Consider the following 22,450-nt stretch of genomic DNA (forward strand, 5'->3'; position numbering starts at 1 on the left):
TCCAAGCATCTTCAACAGAGGGGATCAGTCTGATTCTATATCAATTTACAGAGGCCAGGTTATGAAGGAAGGCTTGCTCCTAAAAAAAAAAATGTGCAAACATCTATGACAAATCAGGACAGGAAATTTCACTGAGCAGCCATTAGGAACACAGGCTGTGAAACAGTGATCACTAAGGTCATTACAGAAAACACCAGACTGATACCTATCAGGATTATTTGTGATGATAACATCAAGGAGAGTAGCCTTTTCTGGGTGCTTGGAGTCATACCTTGTGGGATTGGTAATAATCTGAGAAATATTTGGGAGTCCCATTGCTTTAGGACATGGTCAGGTGGTTTAGCATGTCCCAGTTTATGTCACCTAGCAGGACAAATTCAGACTTAGTGTAAGGGGTCACGAGAGAGCTTAGGCCAGGTAGGGTAGAGGCCAGTGCTGATGATGGACGACAACACCCAGCAATAGTCAACCAAGAGCTATTTGAAAGTTTAATGCTTAAAACCAGCAAATCAAATTTTTTGTGGACAGACTTGGTGGAGACAACTGAGCACTGAAGGTGTTCCTTGGTAAAGATTGCCACTCCACCACCTTTGGAAGATCTGTCTTGCCGAAAAGGTTATAACCAGAAAGGTTAACATCAGTGTTCAAAACACTTTCTTAACCACATCTCAGTAATGACCAACACATCTGGATTGGAGCTGTGAACCTACATTTTGAATGTATCAGTTTTAGGTAATACGTTTCTAGTGTTAACGCGCAGAAAACCCAGGCTTTTACAAGAGCAGAAATCAGTGAAAAAGATATCAGAGCACAAGTCAGGATTGGGGCTAGCAACGGTAGCTGGGCCAGGGTGTACATGCATATTTCCAGATATCATCAGCAGTAATGCTTACAACGGATGATATGCCTGCCCTAAACTGTATATGGTAGCATAGTGGCTGTATGGTGAGTAGCCAGCCTGTCTAATGTTAAAGGAACTATGAAGTAAGCACACAGATGATTTGGAACAGGAACTGCATCAAAATGAATTACTGTACAGGCCCAGCGATGGATGAATAACTGGGACTCAGATGTGTTGGTTGGTGGCACAGCCTCACGGGTCCACTGAGGAGCGGGGCATGTGGCAGGGAGGTGTGCTGGTACATGCGGTGAATTAGGGCCGTGGATAGTCGGAAATGCACTCAGGAGAGCATGCTGGGAATGGGCATTGGACGTGTCGTGGTGAAGCATATTCTCAACCCAGAGCTGGCCGGCATGGAGGAGAGGAAATATTGTGAAAGAAGGTAGCCTGCTCGTCTGTGATACGAGAGAAACAAGGGATATACACTTAACAAAAATGTTGTAGCAAATTCATGGGGTAGCCCTGACCGGGACTCCAAACCGGGTACAGCGACTGTCAAGCCAACACCTTAACCACTACGACAAGAGGTCCAAGCCTTAATCTATGGATTTCACATAACTGAGAATACAGATATGCATCTGTTGGTCACAGATACTTTACAAAAAAGGTAGGGGCGTGAATCAGAAAACCAGTCAGTATCTGGTGTGACCACCATTTGCCTCATGCAGCGCGACACATCTCCTTCGCATGGAGTTGCTCAGGCTGTTGATTGTGGACTGTGGAATGTTGTCCCACTCCTATTCAATGGCCTTACAAAGTTGCTGGATATTGGCGGGAACTGGAACACACTGTCGTACATGTCGATCCAGAGCATCCTAATCATGATGATGAGTATGCAGGCTATGAAAGAACATTTTCAGCTTCCAGCAATCGTGTACAGATCCTTGTGACATGCCGTGCATTATCATGCTGAGACATGAGGTGATGGCGGATGCATGGCATAGCAATGGGCCTCAGGATCTCACATTTTATTGGTCACATACACATGGTTAGCAGATGTTAATGCGAGTGTAGCGAAATGCGGTATCTCTGTACGTTCAAATTGCTAGCGATAAAATGCAATTGTGTTTGTTGTCCGTAGCTTATGCCTTCCCATACGATAACCCCAACGCAACCATGGGGCACTCTGTTCACAACATTGACATAACCAAACCGCTCGCCCACACTGCCATCTGTCCAGAACACTTGAAATCGGGATTCATCTATTTAGAGCACACTTCTCCACCGTGCCAGTGGCCATTGAAGGTGAGCATTTGCCCACTGAAGTCGGTTACGACGCCAGACTGCAGTCAGGTCAAGACCCTGGTGAGGACAACAAGCACGCAGATGAGCTTCCCTGAGACGGTTTTTGACAGTTTGTGTAGAAATTCTCTGGTTGTGCAAACCCACAGTTTCATCAGCTATCCGGGTGGCTGGTCTCAGACGATCCCGCATGTGAAGAAGCCGGATATGGAGGTCCTGGGCTGGTGTGGTTACACGTGGTCTGTAGTTGTGAGGCCAGTTGGACGTACTGCCAAATTCATTAAAACGATGTTGGAGGCGGCTTATGGTAGAGAAATTAACATTTAATTCTCGGGCAACAGCTCTGGTGGACATTTCTGCAGTCAGCATGCCAATTGCATGCTTGCCTCAAAACATCTGTGGCATTGCTGTGTGACAAAACTGCACATTTTAGAGAGGCCTATACTTTTCCCCAGCACAAAGTGCGCCTGTGTAATGATCATGCTGTTTAATCAGCTTCTTGATATGCCACACCTGTCAGGTGGATGGACTTTCTTGGCAAAGGAGAAATGATCACTAACAGGGTGTAAACAAATGTATGCACAAAATTCAAGAGAAATACACTTTTTGTGGGAATTTAAAATCTCTGGGATTTTTTATTTCAGTTTATTAAATATAGGACTAACACTTTACATGTTGCGTTTATATTTTTGTTCAATGTAAGATTCTGACGGGAGCAGGTGCGAGACGCGACAAAATATAACAACTTGCTGAGCGGAGAACTTGCTCATGCAAAACTTGATAATAATGCAGTCGTGAAACGGGACATGCACTTTGTCTTCTTGGGATTTTAACGGCGGTTGGCATCCAATATGTTGTATTACCGCCCCCAACTATAATATTAGCCATTATACTTTGTGATCGAAAATATATATATTTTTTAAAATAAAATAACAAAAAACATACTTCCAACTAACCCTACACTTAAAAACCTACTACTCCATTCCACTACTTTGACCCTATCAGCTCCTGCACCATGCCAATCAACACCACCAATGTAACTCTTCCGAAGTAAAATGTTGTATACCCAAATACTTCTCTGCTGCTGCCAACACATCTATTTTCTGTAATTTATGTTCCATTTCTGCGGCACAGTTGATAACCAATGCTATGAACGCTATGAAGCCAACCTTACTGAAGCATATATCACTCGTTGGCCTATCGCTCTGTGCTGGCAGAGATCTACTACTCACAGGGATCCTCTCAGGATCCCTCAGCCTTGACCCATCCTCTGCTTTCTTCACTGCCTCAGCATACGACACCTTCTGCACTACTCAGACTAGCCACCTCAACTTGCCTCTCTCCCACCGGACACTTCCGATTCCCAGCAACATGGGCACCCCTACAGTTGACACAACTTTATCCACCGAAAATACACAATCCTCTATCTCATGCCCTCCTGCACACTTCGAACATCTTGGAATCTCCCTCTTACACACTGCTGCAACATGACCATAAACGTTGCACCTGAAACAGCATAGTGGATTCAGAACAAAAGCTCTAACAGGATAACTGATATATCCTAACATGATTTTGTCGGGTAAAGACTCAGACTCAAAATGACTGACAGTTACTCCTCGATTTCACCACCGGGTCTACATCGCACCAAACGGCGGGCATCACAAACACCAGGAATCTTCAGCTTCGATTGCTACACCTCCATACTTAACGCTACCCAAGAAACCACTCATTTCAATGGTGCCCTGTTCCTAAGAGCAAAGCAAGAAACAGATCTTGACCCAAGTTGCGTGACATGAAGCGCCCGCCCCTTTGGTCAGAAGAAACAAACAAATATCACAAGTCCACTACAGGTTACCTTCACTGATTTAACTGCACCCAACTCCTTTCCCACCCATCCTGAATCCACAAATGGATCCACCAAAAGGAAAGGATTCACTTTCTCCCAAAATGTCACTCCTACATGAACAGATTCTTCTTTATCATGTCAATTGATGCCAGGCTCAGGTTCCGAGCTCTTCACCACACCTTCCAGCTCACTTAACTCACACTGATTCACTTCCATTTTACCTCTAGAACTTGGTCTGGCGCATGGCTCACTCTGTTTGCACTTGACACCAATCTTCTTCAACACCCCATCCCATTTAAATTGCCATCTTCCTCAAATTCATATCCAACCTCTGCTTTCCTCATTCTCTTCGACCTCTTCCTCCCCTCCTCATAAATCCACCTTTCTGTGTACCCGTCCCAATATTCCTCTTCTCCCAACTTTGCTTGAGGCCCGGTGGCATCCCGACATAACTCCATCTCATAATCATCCTGCTCACCTCGGAAATGTGTCTTCCCCGGGCGCCAACATTTTGAGAGCATGAGCAGTGGCCACACAGAAAAACAACCCCAAAAATCAACTCTGTTCTACTCCCGTCACAACGGAAAACCTTCAGTTCTCTCTTGGTACACACTCTGATAGCGCGCAAGTTCCCTCAATTGCAGAGTAGCTACTCTGAGCAAGGTGCGACATGCACTGCAGAACAAGAGGAGGAATGTTTGTTTGGTCAAGTTAAAGTAGGGTGGCAGTGGGGATTATGGAGAGTGAGGACATGTGTGGAGGCTGACTGGCAATTAGTAGCAACTGGTGCTTGTTGGGTTGCTAGGAAGCTGCGTTCAAGGGAACTAGTTAAAGTGTTGGTCCTCTGTCCTGAATTCTTAACACCATTAAATCAGGTTTAAAAAATAAATGGTGGTGTATTTTAACCCCTGTAGAAAAGTTTTGGGAACTACCACTGGTCTCTCTCTCTCTCTAGCATTGAGCACATTAGTGTTGCATTGTCAATGCTCTCCCGTTGATATGGATATTACAGAGCAACAGTTTGTTGCGCTGTTCATCGGATTCTCATTGAGATGAGTTATTCTCTAGTTTCATCTGTGATTTCCCTCATCCAACAGCTCCTTAAATCGACTCTAGACAGACTCTAGGGCCGGAATTCATTCAACGGCGCATTGTAATTTCCCAGACATTCGTGGTAAATACTGCAGATGTCGGCTCAAGCAAATGACCTTTAAAGTGCAACGTGCTTGTTGACAACACACCTTTGATTGAATCCTGGCCTTGATAGCTTAAACGCTGTTTTGGAGTGTCGTGACAGTGTGCAGTTTCTAAAAAGAAGGTAGTTTAGTTAGGACTTGAAAACTGTAGTGCACTTAAACAGATTGTGCACTTTTCCAAGGTGCACTTATCAAATAAAATAAATCTTTATTTAATGCATTTAATATGGCAACACACTTTACAGTAAAACAAATAATTATTCAGGAAGAATGAAGGAGATTAATAAAGGAGCATAAAACAGACGGCAACAATCCAATTGAAATGAATAAAAATATATAAAATAATAGTGAAGTCGATGATTTAAAGGAAACGCTAAGTAACAGTAAAATCACAGTTTGAAGGCCATGCTAAAAAGGTGTGTTTTCAAAGGTGATTTAAAAACTTTGACTGTGTCTGCCCCTCTTACATGATAGAAGTAGTTCCATACCTGTGGGGCTCTGGTGGAGAATGCGCTGCTCTGCGCTTGGCTCTACACCAAAAACTGGAGCGATGTGCTCATACTTTCTAGGTTTGGTTAAAATACGGCCAGCAGTATTCTGTCAAATTTGCAGGATTTGAATTGAGGAACTAGAGAAACTAGACAGGAGCGTGTTAAATCTAACCGTGATGACACAAATGCATAGACCGGTTTTTCAGTAAGTTCCCGTTTGATTGTAGAAATGTTTCTGAGGTTATATGCTTTCTTGGAAATGTGTTTTAAGTGATTGTCAAAGGTAAGATTAGGGTCATTAAAATACATTTTGGTTTAATAAGGCAACCGTCAACATCAAGAGTAAAATCAGAAATCTTATTGGTAAGTCTCTTATTACCAATAAGCATAATCTATGTTTTGTTGCCATCCAATGCTTAACCTCCTCGATGCATGGCACGAGGCGAGCCGCCATCAAAGTTTTTTATGGATTAAAAGATAAGTACAATTGAAGAGCTTCATTCCAAAACACTATATATCCATTTTCAGAAATGTTTGTAAATTAACTTTTATTGTTTAAATAAATGTTGAAAGACATTGGTGTGTTTTTCCACAATATAATCATGGAATGGGGTTGTTAAATGACAGACATGTATTTGTTTACAATCTATTACTTGATGTTGTTATTTCAGAGAAACAAATCATATTTTTTTGTTGCTAAATGCTATACTGTATATCCTCAATCACAGAGAAATAAGTAGTACTGCTAGGTTTTACACAGTCAAATGTAACAAATAACTACGTTTTTAATAAGGAAATGTACAAATGATACATTTGTGACATCAATATTTAAAACATGTTTGAAAAACATCCTTCAATACAGTAATATGAGATCTGTATGTAAAATATTTGCATTTGACATTTTAGTCATTTATCAGATGCTCTTATCCAGAGTGACTTACCACGTATCACAGTCAAATATGCAGGACAGAAACATTCAAATCCAGCAAAACAATGGATATATACCATTTGGCAACAACAACAAAAAAAACATACACATCTAAAATCTATGAAAATATCTGATTATAGTAATATTTTACACACATATGATACTTTTTTTTGTGTACATTTGTGGATATTGCATTTTGCAATTATTTGAATATCATCTGCATAACAGTGAACATGCATGGCATGTATGCGTATAACATTTCCAAGTGGTAACATGTACAGTGCCTACGGAAAGTATTCAGACCCATTGACTTTTTCATATTTTGTTACGTTACAGCCTTATTCTAAAATTGATTAAAAAAATATTAAAAAATTGTGAATCTACACACAATACCTCATAATGACAAAGCAAAAACAGGTTTTTAGCCATTTTTGCAAATTGATTAAAAATCTACATTTACGTAAGTATTCAGACCCTTTACTCAGTACTTTGTTGAAGCACCTTTGACAGTGATTACAGCATTGAGTCTTCTTGGGTATGATGCTACAAGCTTGGCACACCTATATTTGGGGAGTTTCTCCTACTATTCTCGGCAAATCCTCTCAAGCTCTGTCAGGTTGGATGTGGAGAGTTGCTGCACAGCTATTTTCAGGTCTCTCCAGAGATGTTTGATCAGGTTCAAGTCCGGGATCTGACTGGGCCACTCAAGGACATTCAGAGACTTGTCCCGAAGCCACTCCTGCATTGACTTGGCTGTGTGCTTAGGGTCATTGTCCTGTTGGAAGGTGAACCTTCGCCCCCAGTCTGAGGTCCTGAGCGCTCTGGAGCATGTTTTCATCAAGGATCTCTCTGTACTTTGCTCCGTTCATCTTTGCCTCGATCCTGACTAGTCTCCCAGTCTCTGCCGCTGAAAAAACATCCCCACAGCATAATTTTGCCACCACCATGCTTCACCGTAGGGATGATACCAGGTTTCCTCCAGACGTGATGCTTGGCATTCAGATGAAAGAGTTCAGTCTTGGTTTCACCAGACCAGAGAATCATGTTTCTCATGGTCTGAGAGTCTTTAGGTGCCTTTTGGCAAACTCCAAGCGTGTTGTCATGTGCCATTTACTGAGGAGTGGCTTCCGTCTGGCCACTCTACCATAAAGGCCTGATTGGTGGAGTGCTGCAGAGATGGTTGTCCTTCTGGAAGGTTCTCCTATCTCCACAGAGAAACTCTGGAGTGACCATCGGGTTCTTGGTCACCTCCCTGACCAAGGCCCTTCTCCCCCGATTGCTCAGTTTGGCCAGGCAGCCAGCTCTAGGAAGAGTCTTGGTGGTTCCAAACTTCTTCCATTTAAGAATGATGGAGGCCACTGTGTTCTTGGGGACCTTCAATGCTGCAGAATTTCTTTTGCAGAATGCAGCTGAGCTCAATTTCGAGTCTCATACAGTGGGGGAAAAAAGTATTTGATCCCCTGTTGATTTTGTACGTTTGCCCACTTACAAAGAAATGATCAGTCTATCATTTTAATGGTAGGTTTATTTGATGAGAGACAGAATAACAACAAAAAAATCCAGAAAAACGCATGTCAAAAATGTTATAAAATTATTTGCATTTTAATGAGGGAAATAAGTATTTGACCCCTCTGCAAAACATGACTTAGTACTTGGTGGCAAAACCCTTTCTTGTAGTTGGCCACCAGGTTTGCACACATCTCAGGAGGGATTTTGTCCCACTCCTCTTTGCAGATCTTCTCCAAGTCATTAAGGTTTCGAGGCTGACGTTTGGCAACTCAAACCTTCAGCTCCCTCCACAGATTTTCTATGGGATTAAGGTCTGGAGACTGGCTAGGCCACTCCAGGACCTTAATGTGCTTCTTCTTGAGCCCCTCCTTTGTTGCCTTGGCCGTGTGTTTTGGGTCATTGTCATGCTGGAATACCCATCCACGACCCATTTTCAATGCCCTGACTGAGGGAAGGAGGTTCTTACCCAAGATTTGACGGTACATGGCCCCGTCCATCGTCCCTTTGATGCGGTGAAGTTGTCCTGTCCCCTTAGCAGAAAAACACCCCCAAAGCATAATGTTTCCACCTCCATGTTTGACGGTGGAGATGGTGTTCTTAGGGTCATAGGCAGCATTCCTCGTCCTCCAAACACAGCGAGTTGAGTTGATGCCAAAGAGCTCCATTTTGGTCTCATCTGACCACAACACTTTCACCAGTTGTCCTCTGAATCATTCAGATGTTCATTGGAAAACTTCAGACGGGCATGTATATATATTCTTGAGCAGGGGGACCTTGCGGGCGCTGCAGGATTTCAGTCCTTCATGGCATAGTGTGTTACCAATTGTTTTCTTGGTGACTATGGTCCCACCTGTCTTGAGATAATTGACAAGATCCTCCCGTGTAGTTCTGGGCTGATTCCTGACTGTTCTCCTGATCATTGCAACCCCACGAGGTGAGATCTTGCATGGAGCCCCAGGCCGAGGGAGATTGACAGTTCTTTTGTGTTTCTTCCATTTGCGAATAATCGCACCAAATGTTGTCACCTTCTCACCAAGCTGCTTGGCGATGGTCTTGTAGCCCATTCCAGCCTTGTGTAGGTCTACAATCTTGTCCCTGACATCCTTGGAGAGCTCTTTGGTCTTGGCCATGGTGGAGAGTTTGGAATCTGATTGATTGATTGCTTCTGTGGACAGGTGTCTTTTTTACAGGTAACAAGCTGCGGTTAGGAGCACTCCCTTTAAGAGTGTGCTCCTAATCTCAGCTCGTTACCTGTATAAAAGACACCTGGGAGCCAGAAATCTTTATGATTGAGAGGGGGTCAAATACTTATTTCCCTCATTAAAATGCAAATCAATTTATAACATTTTTGACATGCGTTTTTCTGGATATTTTTGTTGTTCTTCTGTCTCTCACTGTTCAAATAAACCTACCATTAAAATTATAGACTGATCCTTTCTTTATCAGTGGGAAAACGTACAAAATCAGCAGGGGATCAAATACTTTTTCCCCCCACTGTAGGAAAGGGTCTGAATACTTATGTAAATATTTTATATAAAAAAAAGAATTGTATTCGATTTTCTTCAAAAAATCTTTTTTCACTTTTTCATAATGGTTTATTGTGTGTAGATTGCTGAGGAAAATGTTTTATTTAATAAATTTTAGAATAAGGCTGCAACGTAACAAAATGTGGAAAAAGTCAAGGGGTCTGAATGCTCTCCGAAGGCACTGTATAAGGAAAACAATAGGGGTCCATGCACAAAGACTTGTGGAACGCCAAATTCAACTTTGGAACGTTCAGATTATTTCTAACCCAGTTGCACAAATTCATAACAAGTTAAAAACCTCAGAGTCCAACCAAGTTGTCCAGCTTCTTAACGAGAACGGTGTGATCCATTTAAAGCTTCAATCTAAAAGAATGAGAACAGAACATGGTCCCGGTCAGCAGTACATCATTTACAACTTTCACAAGTACAGTCTCAGCGCACTTGTTCTAAATCCAGATTGGAAGGTTTCTTTTTTATTTTATCCCTTTTTCATGGTATCTAATTGGTAGTTACAGTCTTGTCCCATCACTGCAACTCACATACGGACTCAGGAGAGGCAAAGGTCGAGAGCTGTGCGTCCTCCAAAACACAACCCAACCAAGCCGCACTCCTTCTTGACACAATGCACACTTAACCCGGAAGCCAGCCGCACCAATGTGTCAGAGGAAACACTGTACACCTGGCGACCGTGTCAGCGTGCAGGCACCCGGCCCGCCACAGGAGTTGCTAGAGCATGACGGGACAAGGATATCCCGGCCGGCCAAGCCCTCCCCTAACCCGGACGATGCTGGGCCAATTGTGCTCCACCCCATGGGTCTCCCGGTCGCGGCCAGGTGCGACAGAGCCTCGACTCAAACCAGGATCTCTAGTGGCATAGCTAGCACTGCGATGCAGTGCCTTAGACCACTGCGCCACTCTGGAGGCCCAGATTGGAGAGTTTCTAATGTGCTATTTCGAATCCGGGAAGGAAGTAATCTACTGAGCAACAGCTTTCTCTAAAATCTTTGGAAGAGAGGCCTATCAGGAGTGGACTGTTCTAGTTAGTGCTCCTTCCATGATTAGTCACCTCAAAAGGATGGTGATTCATTCTTACTGCAGTGAAATGAACTTGGGATCCTTATTTCTCACAGCTATGATTATTATAGTAGTATTACTGTCTGTGATAAGGTGCTCTGCCTATCAAATTGTCTTTGTAATAAGGTATCTATTATAGGTGGATGATTTCTGCTAGTTTTTAATGGTTTCTCATATCATAACACTGCACACTGTTCCGGCTCAGCAGGCAACTCTACTTATAATGGCTTCCAATGTACTCCTCTTCTTCAGCCCCCTACTTTGATATAAACACACACACATACGCACATGAATGCATGCACACACACACACACATACATACATGCATGCATGCACATACACGTGCACGTGCACGCACACACGCATGCAGACACACACACACACACACGCACATTCATTCGACACCCGCTGTCATTTAACCACGCTCGTATACGTATCAGTGTGACAGCACAGCCCACAGACAATATCAAAATACGAACGATGAAGACAAGAACGTTGGTCCAGAATCAAACTCGAATGAGATTCACAGAACCGATCTAGTGACAAGTGGTGGAGCCCTGCGAAGTGCAAAGTGCTGCTTAATATACTTTATCAATCTCCATCTCTCTACACACTGAGAGAGAAAGGGAAAGGGGGATACCTAGTCAGTGACAACTGATTGCATTCAACTGTAATGTGTCTTCCGCATTTAACTCAACCTCTATGAATCAGAGAGGTACTGGGGGCTGTCTTAATCGACGTCCACGTCATGGGCGCCTGAGGATCAGTTGTTGTTGGGAGATGATGGAGATTGTAGAACTAAATGTTGCTTGGGGGGAGTAAGGTATAATCTGGATTTTTATGTCACATAATTAGACTACGTTTTTGGAGTGCTAGTTCTCTACCTGCGGATTTCTGTATAGAAGAATGCCTGCGAGGAGTCAAGTCTCTATACAGTATACAGACAACGTGTGTTGCAGTCACAGTAAAAAAGAGTGTATTGTTGTTGGCCAGGATGGTAAGACCTTGATGACAACATATGGTAGATATGGCAAAGATCTCCGTTATGCAGCTAGCTACTGTATTGTGTACAGTTTCCTATATGAAACCAAGGTTAGATAATGTAATTAGAGGTTCTATATGGTGACTTCATTGTTAGAACCATTTTGTGTGTTGAAAGAAAATGTACAGAACTTATTTTGGTTTATTTCTGAAATATTTACTATTGGATAAAAACTATATGGAAGATACTTATTGTTGTATGGAAACTTAGCATTATGGGAAACACTTTATATGGAAAGCCTTTTATGGTCGCTAATGTGAAACCTAGTGGACACGTGGGTTTGCTAGGAGGAGTAGCATTAAGGCTTATGGGTAACATGGCCACGTTATTGCACGTGATATAGGAAGACGCCATGCGGAATTACAGTTTTCTACCATTTCATTTGGATTTAATTTGCCTGCTGCACTTTGGGATTTTACCTTTTTACCATTAATATTACTTGGAACCTGTCAAACCCTATCTGGATTGCAATGCTTTATTTGACCACTTATCAACCTGGAATATGTGTGACAAACAACAGACATTTGTGAGTAATAAATCTAATTTATCTGGATCAGCAACCTCTCATCTCACTGATGGAAACACGTATGGAACCAACCTGTATTTTGGTGTCTATAGAATGCTTTTAGAATCTAGGAACCTAATCCACGACAGTTATCATTAGTGTGGAATGTCATCATTAGTGTGGTGCTGTCATCATTAGTGTGGTAAAGCCATCATTTAGCAGTGCTTTAATGTGGTGATGTCATGATTAGTGTGGTGAGTGTGGTGTAATGTGGTGATGTCATCATTGATGTGGTGATGACATCATTAGTGTGGGACCTTATTTCGCTGATTCCGAAGCCCGATAAAGACCCTTCTCTCATTGACAATTGGAGACCAATTACTTTATTAAATATTGATTACAAATTGATTTCTCTGGTTTATGCCAAAAGATTAAAGAAAATGATAGATACCGTTATAAACAAGACTCAAACAGGATTTATGAAGGGCCGTCACATAAACTCTAACATTCGTTTAGTCTTGGACCTTCTAGATTATTCAGATGCAATTGACTCAGATGCGGTTGTCTTATTTTTGGACTTCTGTAAAGCCTTTGACACAATTGAACATTAATTTCTCTTTAGGTCACTTAAACCGTTTGGCTTCGGTGAAAATGTTATCAAAGTCATTCGCATGTTTTACAAAGATATAAATAGTTCTGTGTTACTAAACCTTAATACATCCAAAAGATTCAGTATCAACAGAAGTGTACAACAGGGATGCCCAATTTCGTCATTTTTATTCATTTTGGTTGTGGAACTTCTATCTCTAGATATTCTGAATAATGCAAATCTGTATGGCTTAACCATTTTTAACAAAGAAATCAAAATTTCCCAACTGGCTGATGATGCTACTCTTTTTTTAAGAGACAAAGACCATGTCGACCATGCCCTTAATGCTATAACTGCATTTTCTATTGCATCAGGATTAAAACCGAATGTTTCTAAATGTGAAATCTTATGTTTATTTGACTCTGATGATAAAGAAATAAAAAATATTCCTGTAAAGGACTGTGTTAAATATTTAGGAATACATCTGTAAAAAAAAAACACTTAGTCAGACAGCATATGAATTTCTCTCCTAAAATTAAGAAAACAAAAAAGATATTTCATAATTGGCTATAAAGGGATCTTTCTATACTTGGGAGAGTACTTCTGTCCAAGGCAGAGGGACTGTCTCGCTTTGTGTACCCCTCATTATCTTTATTTGTGAATCCCTCTAATTGTAAAGAGATCGACAAGACCTTTCTTGACTGGAAAAATAAGTCTCACAAACAAAAAAAAGTCAGTGCTCTCTAATAAAGGAGCTGAAGGCTCTGTGGGATTTTGTTCACGTAACACGTTCAAAATCAACTGGGTGAAAAGATGTTTGATCAATACTGATTCAATATGCTATTTCATTCCAAATAATGTGTTTAATAAGTTGGTAGGTCTTCCATTTTTACTGAAAGATTACCCAATAAATTGGCTAGATTTCACCTACAAGTTTTAATGGCATAGAAAATGTTTCCTGCACAATTTTTCCCCACATAAAGCTCTTTTGTGGAATAATTCAGACATAACTGTAAGGAATAAGTCATTGTTCTACCCCAGCTGGCATGACAGGAATATTCACTTTGTTCTTGATGTTTTTGACAACAGGGGTAATATTCTTACATATGAACAATTTATAACATTGAATGAATTTCCAATAGCTTTCAGAGAGTTTATTTCTGTGATCAAAGCCGTTCCCAGTGGTCTAACTACACTAATGAAAACTCATCTTAGCTTTGGTAATGATCACAAAGCTTATCCAGAACTCAGTTTGGAAGGTGTGGGCTTACCTGAGAAATCTTGTTGTAAAAAATATATAAGACTAATTCTACATTCACAGAACCAACTTACGCCTAGAGGAAACATGGAACATGCTTATTCCTGACATTGTCTGGAAAAAAGCTTGGTTAAGGCCTTACAAATATTGTATACCAAACAAATTTAAGGAAGTGCACTTTAAAATTCTTCATAAGATATATTCATGTAATTCTATGTTGTCCAAATTTGTGGCTATTGATGATATCTGCATTTTCTGTGAGAATCTGAGAATCTGACTCACTTGTTCTTTGAATGTAAATTTGTGTCAGAATTTTGGGAAAACCTTGCAGAATACTTATTCACCATGATGAACACTACCCATGTTTTTGACATGAAGGATATAATATGTTACTATTGCAATGACAACAAGACCATTGAAATGATTGTGAATTGTTTTATTCTTGTTGCCATATACTTTATACACAAACTAAAATTCCAGAATTAGACCAAAATTACACATATTTTTGATAGAATTTAATTATCTTGTTAAGACATTATCCCTAGTGAATAACAACAAGAATAACATCTTCCTGAATCCTTATAATGAGATTTTTTCAGAGTGAAAACATTTGCACTAGAATTTTTTTTCTTTTTGTATTATTTTATAGATATGTTTGAATGTTTTAGTATTTTCTTGTTAATAACTGTGTTTTGTTTTGTTAGACATGTTTGATGTAGCAATGTAAGTTGTTGATTTTTGTATTATGAATAAAGCATTTAAAAAAGTAAAAAATGAATAAATAAAATGAATGCGGGGTTGTCATTATTAGTGTGGTGATGTTATAATTAATGGCTGTGGTGTGGTGAGGATAGCATTAGTGTGGTGATGTCATTCTTACATTAGTGTGGTAATGACATCATTAGAGTGGTAATGTCAACTCAAAATCAAATCAAATCAAATGTTATTTGTCACATACAGTGAGGGAAAAAAGTATTTGATCCCCTGCTGATTTTGTACGTTTGCCCACTGACAAAGAAATGATCAGTCTATAATTTTAATGGTAGGTTTATTTGAACAGTGAGAGACAGAATAACAACTAAAAAAATCCAGAAAAACGCATGTCAAAAATGTTATAAATTGATTTGCATTTTAATGAGGGAAATAAGTATTTGACCCCCTCTCAATCATAAAGATTTCTGGCTCCCAGGTGTCTTTTATACAGGTAACGAGCTGAGATTAGGAGCACAATCTTAATGGGAGTGCTCCTAACCGCAGCTTGTTACCTGTAAAAAAGACACCTGTCCACAGAAGCAATCAATCAGATTCCAAACTCTCCACCATGGCCAAGACCAAAGAGCTCTCCAAGGATGTCAGGGACAAGATTGTAGACCTACACAAGGCTGGAGTGGGCTACAAGACCATCGCCAAGCAGCTTGGTGAGAAGGTGATAACAGTTGGTGTGATTATTCACAAATGGAAGAAACACAAAAGAACTGTCAATCTCCCTCGGCCTGGGGCTCCATGCAAGATCTCACCTCGTGGAGTTGCAATGATCATGAGAACGGTGAGGAATCAGCCCAGAACTACACGGGAGGATCTTGTCAATGATCTCAAGGTAGCTGGGACCATAGTCACCAAGAAAACAATTGGTAACACACTATGCCGTGAAGGACTGAAATCCTGCAGCGCCCGCAAGGTCCCCCTGCTCAAGAAAGCACACATACATGCCCGTCTGAGTTTGCCAATGAACATCTGAATGATTCAGAGGACAACTGGGTGAAAGTGTTGTGGTCAGATGAGACCAAAATGGAGCTCTTTGGCATCAACTCAACTCGCCGTGTTTGGAGGAAGAGGAATGCTGCCTATGACCCTAAGAACACCATCTCCACCGTCAAACATGGAGGTGGAAACATTATGCTTTGGGGGTGTTTTTCTGCTAAGGGGACAGGACAACTTCACCGCATCAAAGGGACGATGGACGGGGCCATGTACCGTCAAATCTTGGGTGAAAACCTCCTTCCCTCAGCCAGAGCATTGAAAATGGGTCGTGGATGGGTATTCCAGCATGACAATGACCCAAAACACACGGCCAAGGCAACAAAGGAGTGGCTCAAGAAGAAGCACATTAAGGTCCTGGAGTGGCCTAGCCAGTCTCCAGACCTTAATACAATAGAAATCTGTGGAGGGAGCTGAAGGTTCGAGTTGCCAAACGTCAGCCTCGAAACCTTAATGACTTGGAGAAGATCTGCAAAGAGGAGTGGGACAAAATCCCTCCTGAGATGTGTGCAAACCTGGTGGCCAACTACAAGAAATGTCTGACCTCTGTGATTGCCAACAAGGGTTTTGCCACCAAGTACTAAGTCATGTTTTGCAGAGGGGTCAAATACTTATTTCCCTCATTAAAATGCAAATCAATTTATAACATATTTGACATGTGTTTTTCTGGATTTTTTTGTTGTTATTCTGTCTCTCACTGTTGAAATAAACCTACCATTAAAATTATAGACTGATAATTTCTTTGTCAGTGGGCAAACGTACAAAATCAGCAGGGGATCAAATACTTTTTTCCCTCACTGTACACATGGTTAGCAAATGTTAATGCGAGTGTAATGAAATGCTTGTGCTTCTAGTTCCGACAGTGCAGTAATATCTAACAAGTAATCTAACAATTCCCCAACAACTACCTAATACACACAAATCTAAAGGGGTGAATGAGAATATGTACATGTAAGCGAAGGCCGAGCGGCGCAATAGATGGTATAAAATACAGTATATACATGTGATATGAGTAATGTAAGATATGTAAACATTATTAAAGTGGCATTATGTTATCGTTAGTGTGGTGATGTCATCATTAGTGGTTGTAGTGTAGAAATGTCTTCATTGGCAGTGCTCCCCTGTCTCTGTCTCTCTCGCTCTCTACTAGTCACTATGACACGTCTCCTGTCTTCTGTCACTCTCCTGCCATGCCGACCGCTCTGATACTTGACAGACTGATGCTGGACGACCTGATGTGTGTTGACAACCGTGTGGGTTTGTGTCTGTGCCTGTCTCTGTGTGTGTGTGTGTGTGTGTGTGTGTGTGTGTGTGTGTGTGTGTGTGTGTGTGTGTGTGTGTGTGTGTGTGTGTGTGTGTGTGTGTGTGTGTGTGTGTGTGTGTGCGCGCTAGTTAAAATGTATCAGTCTCTAGCCCATCACAGCAAAGGCCAATTATTTCCATGAATTGTGTTGCTTGAAACACCAGTTTGGACCTTGAAACCATGTTAAGCATATTTAACAGACACAGTCTAATTGTCTTTAATGAAATACACTCTTCTCTCTCCCCCCACTCTGATCCACCCCCTCTCTCCACACACTCCGCTCTCTCATCTCCTTCTCTCCAACTCTTCTCACTGCCATCCCCTTTCTCTCTTCCCACACTCCTCTCTTGTTTCCTCTCTCTCTTCCCACTTCTCTCTCTCATTCTCCCTCTCTCCTCTGTACTTTGCTCTTCCTCACCCTCTGTCACTCCCTTCCCATTCTCCCCACTCTTCTCTTTCATCCCCTATCTCTCTCCCCACATTCCTCTCTCACCCCCTCCCTCCCCCGCCATCCCCCTCTCCCCCCTCCCTCTCCATTTCAGCTCTATGACGTTGCGTAAAGGAAAGAAACTCAGCATCACCATCCAGGAACACATGGCCATTGACGTCTGCCCCGGCCCCATCCGACCTATCAGAACAATCTCTGCCTACTTCCCCCGCCTGTCCCCCACCTCTGAGCCCCTCTCCCCCAAACCCACTGGCTCCCCATTAGTCCTCAGTCCTGGGGGCGCGGCCAGCGGGATGGGGGGTGGCGGTAGGGGAGGACTCTTGACGCCATTGCTGCCGGGGGCGATGGGAGGGGGCGGGTCTTTGTCGTTACAGAGCAGCATGGACACGTCTGTGGAGATCAACAGTTCTGACAGTGACGACTTCAGTGAGTCCAGGGTTTGGCGTGTTGTTGACTGTGTTTGTGTCTGTGGGGGTGGGTGTGGTGTGTGTGTGTGCACGCATAAACGTGATTTACATCCCATATAAACGCATAGTGTTTCATTGATGTACTCTGTTGTGACATCTATATGTAATGTCTTTAGCATGTGTGTACTTTCAGATTGTGGAAGTCAGTGTGCTGTCCTTTTATACAGTCATTGGTTGGCTTCAAAGCCTTCTGTGAGTCCATTCTGTGGCTTCCATTGTGACAGGTATGTTGCAATAGCCTGGTCCAAGATCGGTGTGTACTGTCTTGCCAACTCCTATGGTCATTGTCACATCAAACATGGCTGGACACTATTGATTGACTGACGGATTGATTGGTTGATTGATTGATTGGTTCACTGATAAAGGTACCTTGCCTACTTTTGCTGCCGAGTTGTATTATTTATGTGACTCACCCACCCTAGGTCATTGATATGGGGGTTTTCACAAGTGCAGGACATGTAGGAGTGGTGGTGTTTGTTTCTGACACATGCTCCTGGTTTTTAACCATTCCACTGGTTGTCTCCTATACAGCTGCTTTGGGAACACTGGAGTTTGATTTGTGGTACGAGCGAGCCTCCAGTAAGCTACACTGCACTATCCTCAGGGCCAAGGTAACCTCACTGTTCACTCATTTCCTATCTGCCCTTCAGCCCAATCCCAAATCAAGCCCTAAACCCTGCGTCCTATGCACTTTTGGAGATCTGAGAGAATGTGACAGATGCAAGATATATGTTAATGGCTCCATCGTGCCCTCTGATACCAATCAAATCCTCTCAGATCTCCAGAAGTGCATAGGGCGCAGGGTCTAGGGGTCGATTTGGGATTGGGCCGCTCCGGCATCCATGGATGTCACTTACCCTGCCATCACACATTTGTAGATTTTTTGCATTCCATTCCAGAAAAAGAGGGTCTAGTAAAGTAAATGAATGAAGGCAATCATAGGGGAGCATTAAAGGGATAGTTCACCCTAAAATATGCAGGCCTCAATCATCCCAAATGAAAGGGAGCTAATTAGACTCAGCTTGACTTCTGACTAACTTTAATGTGGAGTTGAATGGTCCCATTGACATGAATGGGGAATTGGGTGCCATTTCAGAAGCAGCCTTCATGTTTGTCTGCCTCTTGGCCCTCTTTCTTTGTTAAGCCTCTCTTTTTCTTTCTTTCTTTCTTGCTCTGTTTTCTTGTCTGCCTTTCCTCTTTTCAGGGTCTGAAGCCTATGGATTTTAATGGCCTAGCAGACCCCTATGTCAAACTGCACCTTCTTCCCGGGGCCTGCAAGGTGAGTCATGTAATTATGGGATCTGATACTGATACAGGTTCAGGTATGTTGTCTTCCCCTCTAATGTGTTAGAATGGAGTCAATGTCTCTGAACTCTATTGATACATTTTGTTGACACTACAGAATACTGTTTCCCTTCCTCTCTTTTCAAAAAATTAAAATCTTTCCTTCATTCCTTTATTTCTCTCTCTGTCTCTCTCTCCCTCTCTCTCTCTCTCTCTCTCTCTCTGCATCTCTCTCTCTATTCACGGTCTCTCTCTTTCAGGCTAACAAGTTGAAGACAAAGATAGTGCGGAATACTCTGAATCCGGTGTGGAATGAAATGCTTACCTATGTTGGGATCACAGAAGAGGACATGCATAGAAAGACACTCAGGTGTGTGTGCGTGCGCATGCGTGCGTGTGTGCGTGTGTGTGCATGCATACATACATTTCAGTCGTATGTACAGACTGGGATGTTCTAGGATTCATTTGACAGCATTAAGGAGTTTACCACAACAGTCAAGGGCTTCATCGATAAGTGCGTAGACAATGTCTAGTTACCACTTACAAGGAATGGGATACGGATATTGACGCATACAAGAAAGCCCGCTACGACCTCTGACGAGACATCAAAGATGCAAAAGGACAATACAGGAGGAAGGTGGAATCCTATTACACCGGCACCGACGCTCGTCGTATGTGGCAGGGCTCGCAGACGATAACTGATTACAAAAGGAAACACAGCCACGAGAACTCCCAAAATGCCTTTTATGCTCGCTTTGAGGAATATAACACTGTGCCTTGCGTGAAAGTCCCTGTTTTTCAAGATGTCTGTGTGATCTCGCTCTCTGTGGCCGATGTGAGCCAAAACGTTTAAACAAGTTAACAATCACAAGGCCGTGATTGAAAATGCAAAAAAGTTGGCCACTTTTTCAGAATTCACCCAAACAACAGTACTACAATAAAAAAAATTACAGGATATAGCAGAGATACTTTTGAGGCGATGGGACACTCCATTGGAATTCTCTTAACGCTCACTGTGTACGTTGCCCATGCGTCGTCAATGGGTCAGTTTGCTGTGCAGTGCATTCTGGGCTATTCTGAGACAAGGACGGCTCTCCTTGAAGGAGTGAATGGGAGTCAATGGGCGCTAGCTCAAAAACCCAACATTAGCATGAATTTCGTGAACAAAAAGTACAACATTACAAATCTTTTCCGAGATGTGAGATAATTACCTTGATCTCTGTAATAGCGTAGAGCTTTGGAATTGTGGCATTGCGTACTTTTGAGGAAAATAGGCGGGTTTCTCGACTCATACTCTGACTTTGAGAAGGGATTGCGTGACGATTAGCTTAGCAACTGCGGGACACAGCATGTCAACGTGAACGCGATTGGTTGATAGACTGCTGGGTGGGGTGTTATACAATCCTCCATTCACTGCCCATTGGGATTCCTATCTTCTCCTTTCTCTAATATCTCTGGATATAGTACTACAAGAACCAGTCCTGCCCAACCTAAGTACAGGGGGTTCCCTAAATTGGGATCTCTTTCCTCCATTGGAAAAGCCTATAAGATTGTCCCACTTTAGCTACTCCATGCTGTCCTACTTTAGCTCTGTAGTTGGTAAAGGGGACAACTAAATAAATTAATGAATTACTAAATTGAAACATAATATTGGCAACTTATTTTTTATATATTTTGATGCACTAATACCTAGTACGCACGTTTACATCACAGTTTGGCACATCTTTATAACCTTAAAACAGAAAAAAGTGATGTCACTGATCTTACCGTGTGCTTCGCAGGCTGCGCTTCCTGTGTGAAGCTTGCCGTGCCCCCGTCTGTGACGTCACACCAATGAAGCTATGTGATTTTGATTCTGTGGTTTCTCTGCAAGGGCTTAGTAACAATCATTTCGATTTTCTCTCGTCAGACCAAGAAATAAATACGTCAGGATTAAGCTGTCCCAGTTTATATGATGTCCCACTCTTTCCGAATTCACCCCACATAATATATAGGCTAGCTCAATTACATAAGGACAAGAGGAACACATTGACATTTACCTTTGGCAATGATATGAAAGTGTTGGTGTTTAAAACACAAATATATAAACAAAGAAACACAACGGAAACACATTAACATTAAGCTCTGTGACCATACATATTTCAATTTGAAATGAACAAAATTCAGGCAGTGAAGGCAGTGTGTATGCGTGTGTGCGCGCGCGCACTTGCCTTATCTAGCAAGCAAGTGTTGTTTCTCTGAAAATACGTCTCTTCCTGTCAACGGCTTCGACAGTGGCTGCATCGCAAATGGCACCTTATTCCCTATATAGTGCACTACTTTTGGCCAGCGCCCTTAGGGCTCTGGTCAAAGGTAGTGCACTGAAGGAAGTAGGGTGCCGTTTGGGATGCAAGACAGTGTGTGGTATATTTAGCCAGAATAATTCCGCCTGTCGCCCGTGGTAATATCCTCTTGAATTACGTTATGGCACTCTCAGAGCCACTCGGAGGCTTCTCCTAAGGAGAAGAGCGGAACACTGCTGCACTCCGGTTCATCCCGTGATTAACCACGGTAAATTACCTGTGTGTGCCCACAACACACTGCAAATTATCCGTATCCCTAGGCAACACCTGATTCCCGGCCGACCTTTAAAACTTTGCTGGGGTTGGGCCATTTTTTTGTCATGAAAGCGAGAGTGAGAAAGTAATTTAGTGGTTTATCTCTCGAGCTCTGTGTGTGTGTGTATGTGTGTGTGTGTGTGTGTGTTCGCATGCTTGTGTGTACGTGCACATGTATGTGTGTGTGTGTGTGTGTGTGTGTGTATATGTTCAGGTATCGTTCTGGGAGAGTGAGTGCTGGTTTGAACTTGAGCAACACATTGCCCTTTGAACAGGCCCACCTCAAAGAGTTGCCAATTCCATTCTCATCCCATTAATAAATAATACATTTGCATTTCATTCTGGGCTGATTCCTCTTCTGCATCAAACTGTCACACAGAGGTCCATCCCAGTCTGAACATGATCCCCCCCCACCCCCTCTGTCGCTTTCTCTCTCTCTCTCCCTCACTCCTTCCCTGAATCCATCCATCACTTCTGTCTTATTTC

The 22,450-nt window shown here is 42.3% G+C and overlaps 1 protein-coding gene across 1 annotated transcript in view; it reads left to right on the plus strand.

Annotated features, from left to right (window-relative positions):
* The window catches only part of doc2a (double C2-like domains, alpha), a gene marked incomplete in the record, with an annotated part of 60,102 nt that overhangs the window by 17,742 nt on the left and 19,910 nt on the right, over positions 1-22,450 (plus strand). Inside the window, 4 exon segments of the mRNA XM_029727135.1 lie at positions 17,711-18,042; positions 18,615-18,694; positions 19,288-19,362; positions 19,628-19,739. Coding sequence (XP_029582995.1) covers positions 17,715-18,042; positions 18,615-18,694; positions 19,288-19,362; positions 19,628-19,739 — 595 coding nt within the window.

The sequence above is a fragment of the Salmo trutta genome, chromosome 32, assembly GCF_901001165.1.
Source record: "Salmo trutta chromosome 32, fSalTru1.1, whole genome shotgun sequence".
In the NCBI taxonomy this organism is placed as follows: domain Eukaryota; kingdom Metazoa; phylum Chordata; class Actinopteri; order Salmoniformes; family Salmonidae; genus Salmo; species Salmo trutta.